The sequence below is a fragment of the Humulus lupulus genome, chromosome 7 (genome assembly GCF_963169125.1).
Source record: "Humulus lupulus chromosome 7, drHumLupu1.1, whole genome shotgun sequence".
Lineage (NCBI taxonomy): Eukaryota > Viridiplantae > Streptophyta > Magnoliopsida > Rosales > Cannabaceae > Humulus > Humulus lupulus.
In genome coordinates, this window is record NC_084799.1 from 202827199 (window position 1) to 202843652 (window position 16454).

The window sequence follows — 16454 nt, forward strand, 5'->3', positions numbered from 1 at the left end:
TGACGCCAACTCAATGACAAACTAAATCTCTCTACGCAGCGGCAACCCAGGAAAATCCTCAGGAAACACATCCAGGAACTCGCAAACCAATCTGGTCGACCCTACTGGTGAAACTCTGGTGGTATCCACCACACTAGCCAGAAAGCCTATACATCCACCCTGTAACAAGTCTCTGGCTCTCAATGCCGATATCCTGGGTATGCGGGGTCCATGCACCGCTCCCACAAAAACAAAGGTGTTGACCGCGTTTTTGGCCAACGACGTGTAGACGTCAAAAACGATAAAACCTTCAAGAGAAAATAAACGACACAGACGATTTTTATAGTGGTTCAGCCCCAATGTGATGGTAATAGCCTAATCCACTTAGAGTTGTGATTATAGACCTGCACTCAAGATCAGATGAACCTGAGTCAACTGAGTTTCTTTAGTGCAGATTACAAGAATACAAGAATTCTCTCAAATACAAGTACTCTCTCTCTAGAAAATTCAGATCAAAAGTTCAAAAATCCAAAAGTCCCCTTTATGATGCCATAAGCCTTGTATTTATAGGCTCAGGATCGTACATATGATATCCCCCATCATCGGGATATTTTATTATTCACATTTTATTTAAATTACAATAATATTCAAAATGTACAGTACACTATATTCGTGGGATAAATGAGAGATTCCCGCGCAAGCCAAGACCGATTCTCGTTGAAGCTATTTCTGGGATCTCTTGCGCAGCTTTGCTCTATATAGTCGATCCATATCTCATTCAAGCTGGTCGACCACACCTTCATTGGGCAGACACACACTCGACTGGGCAGTCATGCACTTGACTGGGCAGACAAGCCCTTGGCTGCGCAGACATGCACTTGACTGGGTAGACATGCACTTGACTGGTTGGACATGGTCATGACCAATCGGCCAAGGTCATGCCTGGTCGGACAAGGTAATGCCTGGGCAGACAAGGTCATGCCTGGGCAGACAAACATGTGACTGGTTGGACAAGGTCATACCTGGTCAGCAATGACACTTCTCTGGCCAGTCAAAATTCTTCATCGGTCTACCGGGTTACTCTTTAGCCAGGTCACCCAACCATTCCTTGCCATTTGTCATTTCTATTGCTACGTCATCATTTACAAATTTTGGGGATAACATTTTCCGTCCAAGTTTATTATATGATGTCTCACATAATAAACTTTTTTCTCCACAGCTGACAGCACTATATGAAAAAAATAACTGTTCGCCTTCCCGCCATGCAACAGACCACAACTCCACAGACCACGATCACTGCAATTAACTGCTCATAATCGTGGGGAGAAAAAATATCCCAGGAATTCCAAGGGTCCAAAAATAAGTGGTAATTCCCATTTTTTCCCTTTAAATAGGTCCCTACACTTCCACATTCCCACACACACAAGAAAGTTAGATATCAAAAACCCTCTCATCTTTTTCTTCCTCCTTTGGCCGAAACTTCTTGATTTTCCCCTTCTCTTGGCCGAAACTTCAAGGGTCTTCAAAGTGAAGCTCTCCATTTCTTCAAGCATTCTCCAAGCAAATCAAGGGCTCTTCAAAGTTGGGTAAGTCTTCTCTTCCATCTTCACTTGTGTTATTTTTTTCAAAAATTTCCATGAAAAATACAAGTGGTGGCCGAAACTCCATAGAGCATTTTTTCTTGAATTTGTCTATGAATCTTAGAGATATAATGTGTTTGGTGGTTGTTTTGATGTTGTTTAGATTATGGGTAACCCAATATTATCTTCAATTTCATAGGAATTTAAAGAAAAATAGGTTATTTTAACCTAAATCATGAATATGAGTTTTTGGATTTTGATGGCATATATGGGTTCAAGAACATTTGAAAACCATTCAATTTCCCCATTTTGATCTTATGGCTGTGTATTTTGGGTGAAAAAATGTGTTTGTGCTAGGGATTTTAGGCTTTGTTTTCGGCTTAGGGTTTATGGTGAGGTTTGGGTATGGGACATGGGGTATGGCCAAGTGGCCATGTTTTTTTTCTTCACAAAAAGTATGCTCTGATCGGGCCATACAATAGCCCCTTGGTCCCAAGGGCATCCGATCGGATGCTAGCTCTGCTCGGACTAGGCCCCTCGGACTGGCACAGCTACTCGGACACCCCAGCATCCGGTCGGATGCTTCGCCCATCCTCCTCGGACACCTAGGCATCCACTCGGATGCACCTCCCAACTCCTCGGACAGCTCTACACGCGCAGCTCCTCCAAGTTCGTAGGCACGCACACACGCACCCGCTCGGACCAAGGTGTCCGCTCGGACCAAGGTGTCCGCTCGGACACCACGACCTCTTGACATCTCTTGGCTCCTCGGACCAAGCATGGCATGCCCTAGGCACTTGGCATGCCACTTGGACCAAAAAAATTCTATGTCCAAAACTTTTAATTCACGCTCACCCTAGGGACCTTAAGCACTTTTTAGGCACTTTGAGCACAAAATTTATTTTGTCTCCATACATGTTATATTTTCACTACTTAGATAAAAAATTTCTAAGTAGAAAAATAAATTTTGCTCTTGTTGAATTTTATCTGTATGGTTACTCACCTCCCCATTTTTTATTTTTTGTAGATGAATCGCTTTGACTATAGGGGAGGTGACAACCACACGAATTCCGATACATCCATCCCGCAATCGATCGAGACCCCTCAAAGCAGCGACTCCTCATCAAAGTCTCCCACCAGTCGCACTCCTGAGGATCGCCTCTGCTGCTTTAAGCAGATCCTTCCCCGTTCATCTTTGTACTTTCTTCACGAAGAGCAGTTTCTTCATCAAGCTGAACAGTCGACAATGAGGGTGAAGAAGTCCAATAAACTCCCCCAGGACCAGGATCCTCAAGTTGCCCTCAGAGCAGTGAAAAAAGTGGTGGAACGCAGTGAGGTTCACACTGCAGCTTCTTCGAGAATACCCCACCAGATGCCAAAATCAAGCTAGACTCGGAGACAAACCACCTAGGATTTCGCTAACGAGGTTCAGCACTTGGCCGTCCAAAAACCAAGGAAGGAGAAGAAATACCTTCCTGGTTTATCGCCAAGCCTACAAAAATCAACCCTGAGATGTTTGACAAACACATCCAAGCCTTGGGCTTGAGAGGGGTGAATGTGATATGTCCGCGCCCTCACCAGAGAGCTAATAGGCCTGGCAGACCATACTGTGCCTGGTCCAGGCATCATATATTCGCAGGAGGGACCATCCCGCTACACCGTTACTTCCAGTCAGTAGCGGATTATTTCAACGTCTCTCCCTTCCAGATCGCTCCGAACAGGATTCAGGCATTGTCTGCGCTGTACATTCTCTACTACATGCAAGGCTGGGATGAGCCTACTCCTCACGAGATACATTACTTGTTCGACTTCAGGACCAACCTAAGCCATAAGAACACAGGTTTTTTCCACCTCTTTCACAGGCAAAAGGGGGTTAAATACCTTTGTGGCATTGCTCACAAGTCGAACCCTGGGAAATACTATACAGAGTATTTTCTCACTTCAGACATCAAAGCCAACAACTTGGCTTTTACACACGCGGGTCCATTCGAGCAACCCTTGCCCACTCAAGAGATGTTCAAGCGAGCAAAGGAGCTGGCTAACATGTGTATTGAGGAGAAGGACATGAAAATTTTGGTTACTGTGGACAACCTTCAAATGGTGGGCCTGCTACCATGTAACCAAAACATCATCGTGGAGAGTACCACTGAGGAAAATAACGCAACTGATCAGTCCAACGCCGGCACTGAGGTGGTGACTGACCAGTTTTCTCCTGGACCATCTCCTCACTCCCGTAGACTAGGCGATCTCGTCATTAGGGAGCCTCAACCAGAGGATCAGCGCAGATCTGCTATTCCCGCCCAGTCCAAGAAGGGAAAGGCCATCCATCCTAAGAGGGACCTGAGCTCATCATCCGATGACGAGGATGACTTCCTCGATCAGATCCTCAACTCAGGTCTAGTAGTCATAGCAATATGTTTGATAACTTGGTGATATGAGATTAATAGAACTGTAGTAGTAATATACTTATCCACATATTGCTTTATTTATTTTTAACAAATCTCGTGTTTCCCCTTTTGCAGATCCAAAGATGTTCAGGCATTACAACGCCCATCCTGCCCCGAAGAGGAAGTCTGGAGAAAGAAGTGGCTCCACTCCCCCGAGCAAGGTCCCGAGGACAGTACTGCTCAGCCAAGGGAGACAACCCGAGGGGTTAGTTACAATCCCGCAGTTGACCCCTTCCTCGCTTCCTCCTTCAGCGAGCCTAACCCCCACTCGTCCAACCGACCCGAGCGAGGCACTACGCACTGCTAGTACCATTGGGAGGGGAGCAGTTGATCAGACTCTTCACGACGCTTCAACGATTCAAAGCTTTGAATCCTTCCCTCGACTTAGTATTGAAGTCGTCTTACAGAGAGGGATTGCTCAGTTGGAAAATGTAAGTACTCTACCACAAGACAGTTTGTTACTTATGTTCATACTTTGTAGTAACCTCTTATTTTTCATGCAGACGCTCATGACCATCAGTCATGCTCAGCACCGAGCAGTAGACTATAAGGAGTTGATCAAGGTCTTAAATGACCAACTAGTGGAGGCCCAAGCTAAGGTGGACGCTCTTCAATCCAAGTTGGAGCGGTCAGAGAAGACTGTGGCTGAGCGAGAGGAGTCTCTTAAGGGGTTGGCTGATGGGAATGACAAACTAACCCGAACCAACAAGTCGCTGACTGATTGGCTAGACAAACTGACTTGTGAGAATGAGGGGTTGGCTCATGAGAACGAGGAACTGATTCGCGAGAATGAGGAGCTGAGGCAGGAGAAGGAAGCTGATCTGACTCGCTACGAGGAGATCTGCTTCAACTATTTTTATCAGGTGTGGAAGCTAAACAAACCTCTCAACCTCGACTTTCTCACCGAGGAGATTAAGGCAGAGGAGCTTGCTAAATGTGAGGCCAGGGCTGTTGAGGAAGCAGCTAATCCTGCCGGCACTACATCTGCTTCCCCTACGCTATCATTCTGACTGGAAGGAGCAGTTGATGCTAAGGAAGGGGTTAATCAACCTGCTAGAGATGACCAGTGATCCCTCATCCTACCAGAGGAGCCTCCCCCCACCAGAGAAGTTGTCATCCTACCAGCTCTCCAGCATACTTTGTTTTGTATTTCACTGGTGGTTGGGCTGCTCTAATTCGAGCACAGAAAGGGCTGCCACTCCTGTGGTCTACTGGATCAATCGCAGATGGTCGTTTTGACAGACTCTGAATTGCTGCTGTCAGAGCATCAACTTAGGCTTGGATGCTTGGGGCCACTGTTTAGGACTCATTCTTGGGACCGCCTGGTCAGGCGCTCCTATCAGGCAGACCATCATCAAGTATTTCTACTTGACTGGTAGGTCAGATTGATTCTCTCCCTTCGACCGGGACGGTCCTTCTCTTATCAGTGATGTCATCTCTTAAATCCTTCTGGGAGGTATGTCTCCCTAACCGATCAAACACCGTACTCCGAGTCTTTTCGGAAGGCTTGCCGTGCGGAACATGCTCATTGTCACTGCGCTGGTTGGGATGCAGTGGTGGCCTTCCTGTCTGAGCTGGGCGATCTTTCCCCCCTCGATAGTTGTTATCATTCTTCTCCTTCGACTGGTCAGTGTGATGACTATCAGCTTCATCACGACCATGCCCATCTTTGAATTGGGAAGTTTCTTTACCTCGAGGAGCTCTATTGTGCTCCTGCTCAGGAGGAGTTTTCTTGCTACCTGATTTGTGACTTCCTGATCTAGAAGTCTCTGATCGGTGGCTTCTTGAGGGGGTTCTGGAGTTCCCCCTTTGAGTTGAGGCAGTGCCCGACCGGACCCCATCTTCCTCCCGACCAGGTGGGTTACTACCACTCCTGTTTGGCCCTCGAGAATGGGGTCTATTAGTGTTCTTACGACCAGCTTCTGTGGTGCTTACTCCTGGGGTGGCTGCCACTCCTGTTGCAGCTTGGGCATTAGCCCGAGTCAGTTGTGTAGCTTCCTCCAGAGCGAGTGCAGCCTCGCGATGTCGCCTATCGTCCTCCTCCTGCTGTCGCTTGATCTCCTCGCTCCTAGCCTCCATTTCCTGTCTCTGCTGCTCAAACGCCGCCTTCTGCCTAGCCATCTCTTCAGCGAACGCCTCCTGTCTGGCATTGAATTATGCCATCTCCTCCTAGAAGGCGCTCATGGCTTCCTGGAGCTCTTCAACTTCTGGAGTTACGTCCTCGAGCACGACTCTAGGCTCATTTTCACGGTCTTGAAGGCTAGGACCTTCTGATCTGGCAGGCTCTTTAGAGGAGCCTGTCTTCTTGGAGGCCGCATTGGTGTTCTTAGGCGCCATAATACTTCAGGGACCGTCTGTCTTTCTCTTCAGGCTCTCAATGAAAGCACCAAAATGTTGACTGCATTTTTGGCCAACAACGTGTAGACGTCAAAAAAGATAAAACCTTCAAGAGAAAATAAACGACACAGACGATTTTTATAGTGGTTCAGTCCCAATGTGATGGTAATAGCCTAATCCACTTAGAGTTGTGATTATAGACCTGCACTCAAGATCAGATGAACCTGAGTCAACTGAGTTTCTTTAGTGCAGATTACAAGAATACAAGAATTCTCTCAAATACAAGTACTCTCTCCCTAGAAAATTCGGATCAAAATTTCAAAAATCCAAAAGTCCCATTTATGATGCCATAAGCCTTGTATTTATAAGCTCAGGATCGTACATATGATATCCCCCATCATCAGGATATTTTATTATTCACATTTTATTTAAATTACAATAATATTCAAAATGTAACAGTATACTATATTCGTGGGATAAATGAGAGATTCCCGTGCAAGCTAAGACCGATTCTTGTTGAAGCTGTTTCTGGGATCTCTTGCGCAGCTTTGCTCTATCTAGTCGATCCATATCTCATTCAAGCTGGTCGACCACACCTTCACTGGGTAGACACGCACTCGACTGGGCAGTCATGCACTTGACTGGGCAAACATGCACTTGATTGGGCAGATAAGCCCTTGGCTGGGCAGACATGCACTTGACTGGTCGGACATGGTCATGACCAATCGGCCAAGGTCATGCCTGGTCAGACAAGGTAATGCCTAGGTAGACAAGGTCATGTCTGGGCAGACAAACATGTGACTGGTCGGACAAGGTCATACCTGGTCGGCAATGACACTTCTCTGGCCAGTCAAAATTCTTCATCGGTCTACCGGGTTACTCCTAAGCCAGGTCACCCAACCATTCCTTGCCATTTGTCATTTCTGTTACCACGTCATCATTTTCAAATTCTGGGGATAACAAAAGGGATCCTCGCCCTCTGGCTCAAAAGTTACCATCTTCTTCCTGCAGTCAATGGTAGCTCCATATCTAACCAACCAATCCATACCTAAAATCATATCGAAATCCTCCATACTCAACTCAATCAAATCTACTGACAACTCCCTACCATCAACTATCACTGGCAATGCTCTAATCCACCTTTTAGATACTACCAATTCCCCCATAGGCAAAATAGTCCCAAACCCTGAAACACAATACTCACTAGGTCTACACAGTCTATCAACCACCTTACTAGAAACAAATGAGTGTGTAGCACCAAAGTCAATCAATACAGTAAAAAGAGTGCCAGCACTAGAAAGCTGACCTGTCACTACCGAGGGACTAGCCTCGGCCTCTGCCTGCGTCAGGGTGAACACTCGAGCTGGAGTCAAGCTGTCCACCTTCCCTGCATCTCCCTTCTTCACTGTTGGGCAATCTTTCCTGAGGTGTCCCACCACCCCGCACACATAACAGGCCTTGCCCGACACTCGCCCGGATGGCGTCTCCTGCACCTCGTGTACTCAGGATAAGTCCTCCATGAATCATCGCCTCCCTGAAGACCACCCTGAGTACCCCGAACTCTCCTATCAGGACCAGGAGCAGTCAGAACATCAGGGGTCTTTCTCTTTAAATCACTGGGGCCTCCGCCCCTACCAGAAACAGAATATGGAGGCACCGCCCTGCGGCCCTCCCACCTCACTGCAGTCTCTCTCCAAATCTTGTTTTCCGCTTCCTCAGCGTTAAGAGCCTTCTCCACAGCCTGGGCATAAGTTGTCCCTCCAGGAACTGTGGTAATTCTCACATCTCGGGCTATCATAGCATTCAGCCCTCTGATAAATCTGTCCTGCCTAGCTGCATCAGTAGGCACAAGATCTGGTGCAAACTTCACAAGTCTGTCAAACTTCAAGGCATATTCTGTAATTGTCATACTGCCCTGAACCAGCCCCACGAACTCATTTACTTTCGCTGCCCTGATGGAAAAATTATAATACTTCTGACTGAATAGATCCTTAAATCATTCCCAAGTCAAAGCAGTAACATCCCTGGTCTGTGATGCCACCTCCCACCAGATTCGGGCATCCTCCCTCAGCATATAAGTGGCACAGGCCACTCTGTCATGTCCTTCTACCCTCATGAAATCAAGAATGGTAGTAATCATGGTCATCCATTGTTCAGCCTTCAGTGGATCAGGTCCTCCCTCAAAGATTGGGGGTTGTTGCCTCCTAAACCGCTCATACAACGGTTCCCACTTATTCCCAACCTCAACTGGCTGCACAACAGGTACCACTGTAGGTGGCACAATAGGGGCAACACTCCCAGATGGAGCCTGCTGCCGCAGAATTCGGATATGTTCATCTTGGCTCTGTAGCCGAGCTTGCATATCTGCCATCAGTTGCTGCCAGTTCTCAGGGACTGGTGGAGGGGTCTGGCCCTGATCATCATCTCTAGCCCCAGACCTGTCGGCTAGTCGCGTGGATTTTCTTGGACGCATAATTATCCAAGTCAATCTGGAATCAACAACTCGGAAATCAGGCTATGATGACAGGGTAATAATCCTTTCATGATCCATCACTGGAACTCCAATCATTCACAAGCAATCAATTTATAACAATTTATCCAGATATTCATCCACATGCATAGCAGTGCTGATAAGCACGCCTCAATAAAATCATGCAATAGTCAAGGGCCAGGCCCTATTAGTATCTCATGCTCCCTATTAATCAAACATATATCAACAGTCATATCTCATTCAAATCATTTAAACACATAATCATGTATACACAATTACCAAACCCTAAGTCGAGTTTGTCTCTCGCGGCGAATGTACATGTCCAGCCAGTCTTCAGGAACCCATAAACCTAGGACACTCTGATACCAAGTTGTAACGCCCTGGATAGCCAAGACCGTTACAGTGTGTGTTTATAAAAGTGCTAGACTTGTTAATCAAGTCATTAAGTTGAAAACGTGTTATTGAAACTATAATGGAACTAAGGTTAAAAGATTTTGGTCTTAAAAGCAACATTCTATTCGCAAATAAATATTCTTTGTTTACATGGGATCCCAAAAACAATCAGATTAAGTTCATTTACAAAAGATTCACGATTTAAATACAATATTAGCCATACTAAGGCAAAATAGATAGTTCAGCGACCCCTGTCCCGATCCACTCCTCGACCAAGGCGACCGGACAGCTGACTATGTACATTCATCCCCGCAGCTCTCCATCGTAGGACTGGTCTAACCTTCCTTTGCCTTTACCTGCACCACGTAGCACCCGTGAGCCAAGGCCCAGCAAGAAAACATAACAACAGAGCATAAGAAATCAACAAGCAATCCAACATCTCATAAACATGTTCTCAACCATTTAAATATTCAGAATAATTAAGTATTCAGCATACCAAACATATCAACTCATATCATACACCATAACACAAATGATAACTAGGGTTAGCGCCCTCAGGTCGCACCCTCTGTTATCCCACTGACTCCGACCCGCTTAAACCGAGCTCAGTGAATATTAAGCTGTCCTCGGCTACCAGTGGCCAAGCCGCGCCCTATGCGCAATTATTGTATACGGCACCCTTAGGCTGCTATCACATGTCCCATGGCGTAATACCATCATTGACATTATACAAATATTGGGAGCTCTTAGTCCCATCACAAACATATAACCGGGTGCCGTTTTCTTACCTTTGGATTTGCTAGCTTTGTTCAATGAAATCCTCAAGCACGATCCTTCCCGAGTCCTAGCGCGAACCTAATCACAATCATAGGCCAAAGTCATCACCAACCCTCAAGTTCATAACCTAGCCTCGAGACCAATCCCGAGGCCTCGGGAAGTCCTAATTCCACCAAACAGGGTGGTGGAATCGAACCCCGAACCCTTGGTCAAAAACCTTTGAAAATAACCCTAAAATCCCTTTCTGAAGACAGAGTAGCGCTACAGCGCTCATTGGAGGGCGCTACAGCGCTACAAACGGAACCAAAATGCCCTCAGCAAGCTTGGCCTAGCGCTACAGCGCCCAAAGGCTAGCGCTAGTCACAGACTGCCAACACCACATTTTCCCTTCCTGCAATTTCCCCGAGCCAAATTTAACCAAAACTTCTCCAAACCTTCACCAAACTCAAAATCAAGCTCACTAACATGTCTAACTCATCCCAAGCATCATAACCACATAAAATCTAACCACATGCACCTCTAATCCCAAAATTCACCATAGTTACTCCTGGACTTCAGAATTCAGCAAAACACAGTCAAAACTTCAAAGTTTAAAGTTCTGGATTTATACCTTTGATGGAAATTCGATTTCAAGTTAACTTCTTGACCTCCTTAGCTTGTTCTTCCCCAATTCCTTGGCTTGAATTCCCCTAAAGTTCCCATCAACTCAGCTTAGACACCATAGTTTAAACTAACCAAACCAGAAACTGAAAACTCTAAAGGCTTACCTCAAATATTGATGTGTTCTTGCTAATCCCTTGCCAACCTTTCAAGTTTAGCTCAATACTCTTGTTGCTCAGCCTAACCTAGCTCTCTTCTGAGTTTTGCTCCAACAAAATTGAAGAGAAAGGGTGAGAGAATCACCAACCGACCCTTAGAAAACTGCTCTGTTTTCCTTCCTGTTCTTTTTCTTTCTTTCCTCAGCCTTCTACCTTTTTCTACAATTCCCACTAAGTATAAAGCCTCAACATACTTATCTCTCACAAGCCAATTGACCATAATGCCCTCCCTTTTAATTTTAAACCTTTAAGTGCATCTAGGGCGTTTTGGTCATTTCACCCTAATTCCCGCTAATTCCTCGAATGTCTCTAATATTTTCCGCTTAATTCCCGATACCTAACTAATCTCCAATTTTATTCCTCAATACCAAATAATTGCCAATATATTACCTACATTCTCATAAATACCCCCTGGCTCGCCCCAAGCCAGGTATAAATCCCCACCGTGACTTTTCCGCTACCTCGCTCAGAATGATCGTCTTGATTCACCGGTTATAAATATATCCACATAATAATGTGGTCTTATCAATTTATCACAGTTATTAACATTTATGCCCTTGACGGGCCAAAATTACGAAGATGCCCTTTATATTCTAATCAGGGCCTACATGCATACTAATACACCTAGTCATGCATCATAAATATACAAATAACCATATAAACATGCTTTTCACATAATCATGTATTTTACTCATTTAAATCACACATAATTCTCATTATGCCCTCCAGGAACACTAATCAAGGCCCTTAAGCCTTATTAACGAATTTGGGTCGTTACATAAATAAACAATAAATTGCTTGAAGAAAATAAATAATTTGTTATATGTACTCATTTAAATAAACCCGAAATAAAATATTTTTAAAAAAAAAGGTTAACAAATCACATAAAGAAAAACCCACTATAAATATCCTAACTAAATTAATAATAAAATATAACTTAAAGAGAACAAACAATTCAATATATACATATTTAAACAATTAAACCCAAAATTTAAAAAGTTAACAAAATATAAACAAAATTTTACTCAAAATATTCAAACTAAATAATTAATAAATTATAACTTATACAAATTATATTCATTAATATATATATACTCATTTTAATAAATAAATCCAAAATTAAATTAAATTTAAAAATGAAAAAGTTAACAAAAAATAAAGAAATTATACTAAAAAAAATTCTAAAAAAATAAAATATAAAAATGCAAAGTTTAAACCTAAAACAATTACATAATCATTAATATAAAAATATCCAAAAATTAAAAAATCCGAAATATAGTCAATTTATAAAAAAAAAAAATATCACAAAATTAATTTTAAATCATAAAAATTAATAAAATTGTACTTACATGTGGTAATTGAGCAATGTGGGTTCTTGAAGTAGAAAACCCCAAAAAACTAAGAAAGTTTATGGGTTTTCAAATTATAATCTTCAAAATTTCAAAATCTATAAAAAAAAAAACTACGTATAAGGTTCATAAACATATATATATATCATCATTTTTACATTAAAATTGAAAAAAAAAAGAGATAAAAACTTACCAAAATGAGGGAAAACGCAAAGGGGCGCCGCTGGTTTTCTTCTTTCTTTCGTTTTTTTTTCTTTCTAAAACTTAGGTTTGGTATGGCTACTCTCGGGGACGAAATGAGCCTTAATTCAGTTAATGGGTCGTTACAGTCAATGGGCCACTGACGCAAACGATCCCGTTCAACGTACTGACGCAAATGTCCCCGCATTTGTGGCATTGCCCAACTGCCACAAATGCTAATTCTTGGTCAACAGCGTCAGTCAACGCATTGACTGACGCATTTGACTGACACAATTGCCCTTTTTAGTATAGTTTAGTAAGCGTACAATATGCAAGTGATCTAGATTCACTTCACTGATATGGATAGACATATTAGTAAATGTGATGTGTATAATAGAGATTATATATGACATGACCAATATGAATTAACTATCTTTATAAACTTACCATTTGACTTAAAGATTTAATTCTTATCATAATAGATGATCATTTGTAGATGAGTTTAATTCCTGAGTAGTCATGAACTCCTATTTTTGCTTATCGGATATTTTGATTTACTCGTTAAGGTCTCTTAGTATAATGAGACTAATGACTTTTGTTTTGGAGATTTAATATCATGAATGGCTTGGAACATGATTTACAATAACGAAATTCATACTTTCTTAACGGATTGAATATTGATTCACTTAGGGGTTAATTCTAGAACTGAAAAGTTATTGAGCTCAAATTTATAATTTGATTTTATATTAATTATTTACTAGTGAACTAATGGTAGTTAAGAAACATGAGGTAATGAGAAGGGTAAAACTATAATTTTAGTTCATTACAAAGGATCCTTATCCCTCCCAATACGGATCCTTGTCCCTCCCAATACACGTTTTAGTCTATATATATATATATATATATATATCTATAAAAAAAACTATAATAAATAACTAATATAATGGTCTTGGAATCTTAAGTGATCCACGTTATTGGTCTGGCTCAACAACATTATTGCTGTCAGCGTTTGATTTGGTAAACTATCAATAGAGTGGATATGAAACGTGATCTTAGATGTATTGATTATTAAAATTCATATGTATGTGGTCCCTAAGAAAGACTTGAAAAAAAGACATTATTATTAACTTAATTATTTATACGATTATTTGTATTTAGTAGGTAATGCATTATTGATATTTGGATGTAAATAAATATATATGTTGCTGTCCCTTAATCAATTAATAATTATGCTTATATACATATATATGGAAGAAATCATATGTATAACAGCTATATATATATATATAAACATTTCCATTTGAAGTTTCCTTCGTCCCTTATCTATATAACTCGGGTTTAAAAAAGCTACCTGTGATATATATCTTTGAAATATAATACCATTATGGGTTCTCAAGGAATTAACAGCAGTGAGTTATCCAAAGGTCAAGCCCATTTGTACAAGCATATGCTATCCTACGCAACTTCCATGTCTCTAAAATGTGCAATTCAGCTAGGCAAACCAGACATAATCCACAACAATGGCCAAGGCCAAGGCCAACCCATTACTCTCCCTGAGTTGGTCTCTGCCCTTCAACTTGCTCCAGCTCAAACTGGTTTCCTCTACCGTCTGATGCGCCTATTAGTACACTCTGACTTCAGCCAAAATGAAGAAGAAGTAGATGCATATGGTCTCACACCTTCATCTAGATTACTTCTCACTAATAATGGTGATAAAGAGGTCCCAAGCTTGTGCCCCTATGTTCTTGCCGTGCTTGATCCTTCTACTGTAACTTCATTCCATTTCCTTGGAAGTTGGTTCCAGCAGAAAGATGCAACTCCAAGTCCACACACCTCCCCGCCTGTTTCCCTTGTTCCTCCTCCTCCAATCCACACACCTCCTCGTCTAACCTCAGCCCCACCATCTACAATAATCTCCACCTCACCCACACCGCTAGCCAATATCCACTGAGCACATGTGCTTGAAGTTTATTGAGGGTGACATGTGCTTGAAGCACATGTGACATGTTTAAGCAACCACATGTGATAGTTCAAGCACTGAGCATTTCAGGTGTGGAAATGCATCAATGAGAATCTTACAGACGGCTCCTGTATTGCCGCCCACATCGACCAATGAAGTTAGTCCCTCAAAAACAGGCTTGAAATCTTTGATAACAGCCTTCAACATTCCTGAATCACTGGCCATTGCATCATTCAAAAGGTCACCGTATTCAGTAATGTTTCCCCAATAATCATAAAAGCTCATGCCATCATGAGCTAACTGAAATGGCATTGCTGGACTTGGAGTTGCATCTTTCTGCTGGAACCAACTTCCAAGGAAATGGAATGAAGTTACAGTAGAAGGATCAAGCACGGCAAGAACATAGGGGCACAAGCTTGGGACCTCTTTATTACCATTATTAGTGAGAAGTAATCTAGATGAAGGTGTGAGACCATATGCATCTACTTCTTCTTCATTTTGGCTAATAACTTTCTTTGCTGTGAACAAGTCAGAGTGTACTAATAGGCGCATCAGACGGTAGAGGAAACCAGTTTGAGCTGGAGCAAGTTGAAGGGCAGAGACCAACTCAGGGAGAGTAATGGGTTGGCCTTGGCCTTGGCCATTGTTGTGGATTATGTCTGGTATGCCTAGCTGAATTGCACATTTTAGAGACATGGAAGTTGCGTAGGATAGCATATGCTTGTACAAATGGGCTTGACCTTGGGATAACTCACTGCTGTTAATTCCTTGAGAACCCATAATGGTATTATATTTCACAGATATATATCACAGGTAGCTTTTTTAAACCTGAGTTATATAGATAAGGGACGAAGAAAACTGCAAATGAAAATGTGTATATATGTGATTTCTTCCGGTATATATATATATATATATATATGTAAAAAAAAAATTGCATAATTATTAATTAATTAAGAGACAGCAACATATATATATTTACATCCAAATATCAATAATGCATTACCTACTACATACAAATTAATAATCGCAAAAATAATTAAGCTAAGATATGAATTATATGATCAATACATCTAAGATCACGTTTAACACCAATAATGTTGTTTAATCAATAATGCTAAACCAAATTATAAACAATCATATGGAACAGCGAATCACTCAAGATTTAAAGACCATTGTATTAGTTATTTATTATATGTTCTTTCTATATATATATATATATATATATATATATAAGGCCCTAAGCTTGGATATTATAATATAGGGTAATCTACAAAATGCACTAAAAGAGAATTCCCCTATTTATATATTCTTAATATCATTAACTATTGGGTACGTTGCTAGGCACAACATAAATAATAATGATTATCTCGTAGAAATCAGTAGTTGCAGCACAATTCACAATAATGATATTTTTCAACATCTCTTCCCTCAAATTGGCATTTTTTATACCTAATAAGTTTACAACAGGTTCTATACTCTTTTCCCCATTTTTCTCTTAGTATCCTGAACAATTCCGTGTCAATGACCTAATAGTAATACATAACAATAATGAGTACAATATATTCTTATTTATTTAAATTTTTAGAGTAATAGATTCTCTTACATGCAAGAGTGTTTAAATGAAATATATATGTAATGCCCTAAACTCCAGGAATCATTACGGTGCGCATTATAAACAGTGCTAAACTCGCTAACTGAGTCATTTGGCCAAAATCGTATAACTAAGTATGATTAGCAGTTTAGGGATTTAAAATTTCGGTTAAGATATAACGTTTCATTAGAACGTTTAATGTATACATTGAGATCCCAAAAATATAATTTAAAGGTCTATTACAAGAAAATATTTACAACCAGCCGATCTAAACGGCAAAACAGGGTTTAACCCTAGTTCCTCTTTCAAACCTCGACCATGGCGGTCGAGCAGCTGCATATATACACATCGTCACCTAAGCTCTCCAACTCAAGGATGGTCCAACTTTCTTTTGCCTTTAATTGCACCACATAGCACCTGTGAGCCGAAGCCCAGCAAGAAAAATTAATATGCTAATGAACAGTAATAACATGTCATCAAATCATAAGGCGCATGCCTAGCAATTATAGCCCTATTCAAGCAGGCAAATAAGTTCACGTAATGATGAATATA

At 41.7% G+C, this 16454-nt stretch overlaps 2 protein-coding genes across 2 annotated transcripts; one reads left to right on the plus strand and one right to left on the minus strand.

Moving 5' to 3' along the window:
* Nucleotides 1-13735: 13735 nt before the first annotated feature.
* On the plus strand, nt 13736-14302 carry LOC133792606 (trans-resveratrol di-O-methyltransferase-like). The gene has a single exon (XM_062230514.1). It carries the CDS (start codon nt 13736-13738, stop codon nt 14300-14302), a length of 567 nt encoding a protein of 188 aa, XP_062086498.1.
* On the minus strand, nt 14186-15160 carry LOC133790148 (trans-resveratrol di-O-methyltransferase-like). Its single transcript, XM_062227687.1, has one exon. The coding sequence runs from the start codon at nt 15089-15091 to the stop codon at nt 14360-14362; it is 732 nt and encodes a 243-aa protein (XP_062083671.1). The 5' UTR covers nt 15092-15160; the 3' UTR covers nt 14186-14359.
* Nucleotides 15161-16454: the final 1294 nt, after the last annotated feature.

What these genes read in the sequence shown, in the direction of transcription:
- LOC133790148 (XM_062227687.1), bottom strand. Translation starts at nt 15,091, where the DNA reads ATGGGTTCTCAAGGAATTAACAGCAGTGAGTTATCCCAAGGTCAAGCC.
- LOC133792606 (XM_062230514.1), top strand. Translation starts at nt 13,736, where the DNA reads ATGGGTTCTCAAGGAATTAACAGCAGTGAGTTATCCAAAGGTCAAGCC.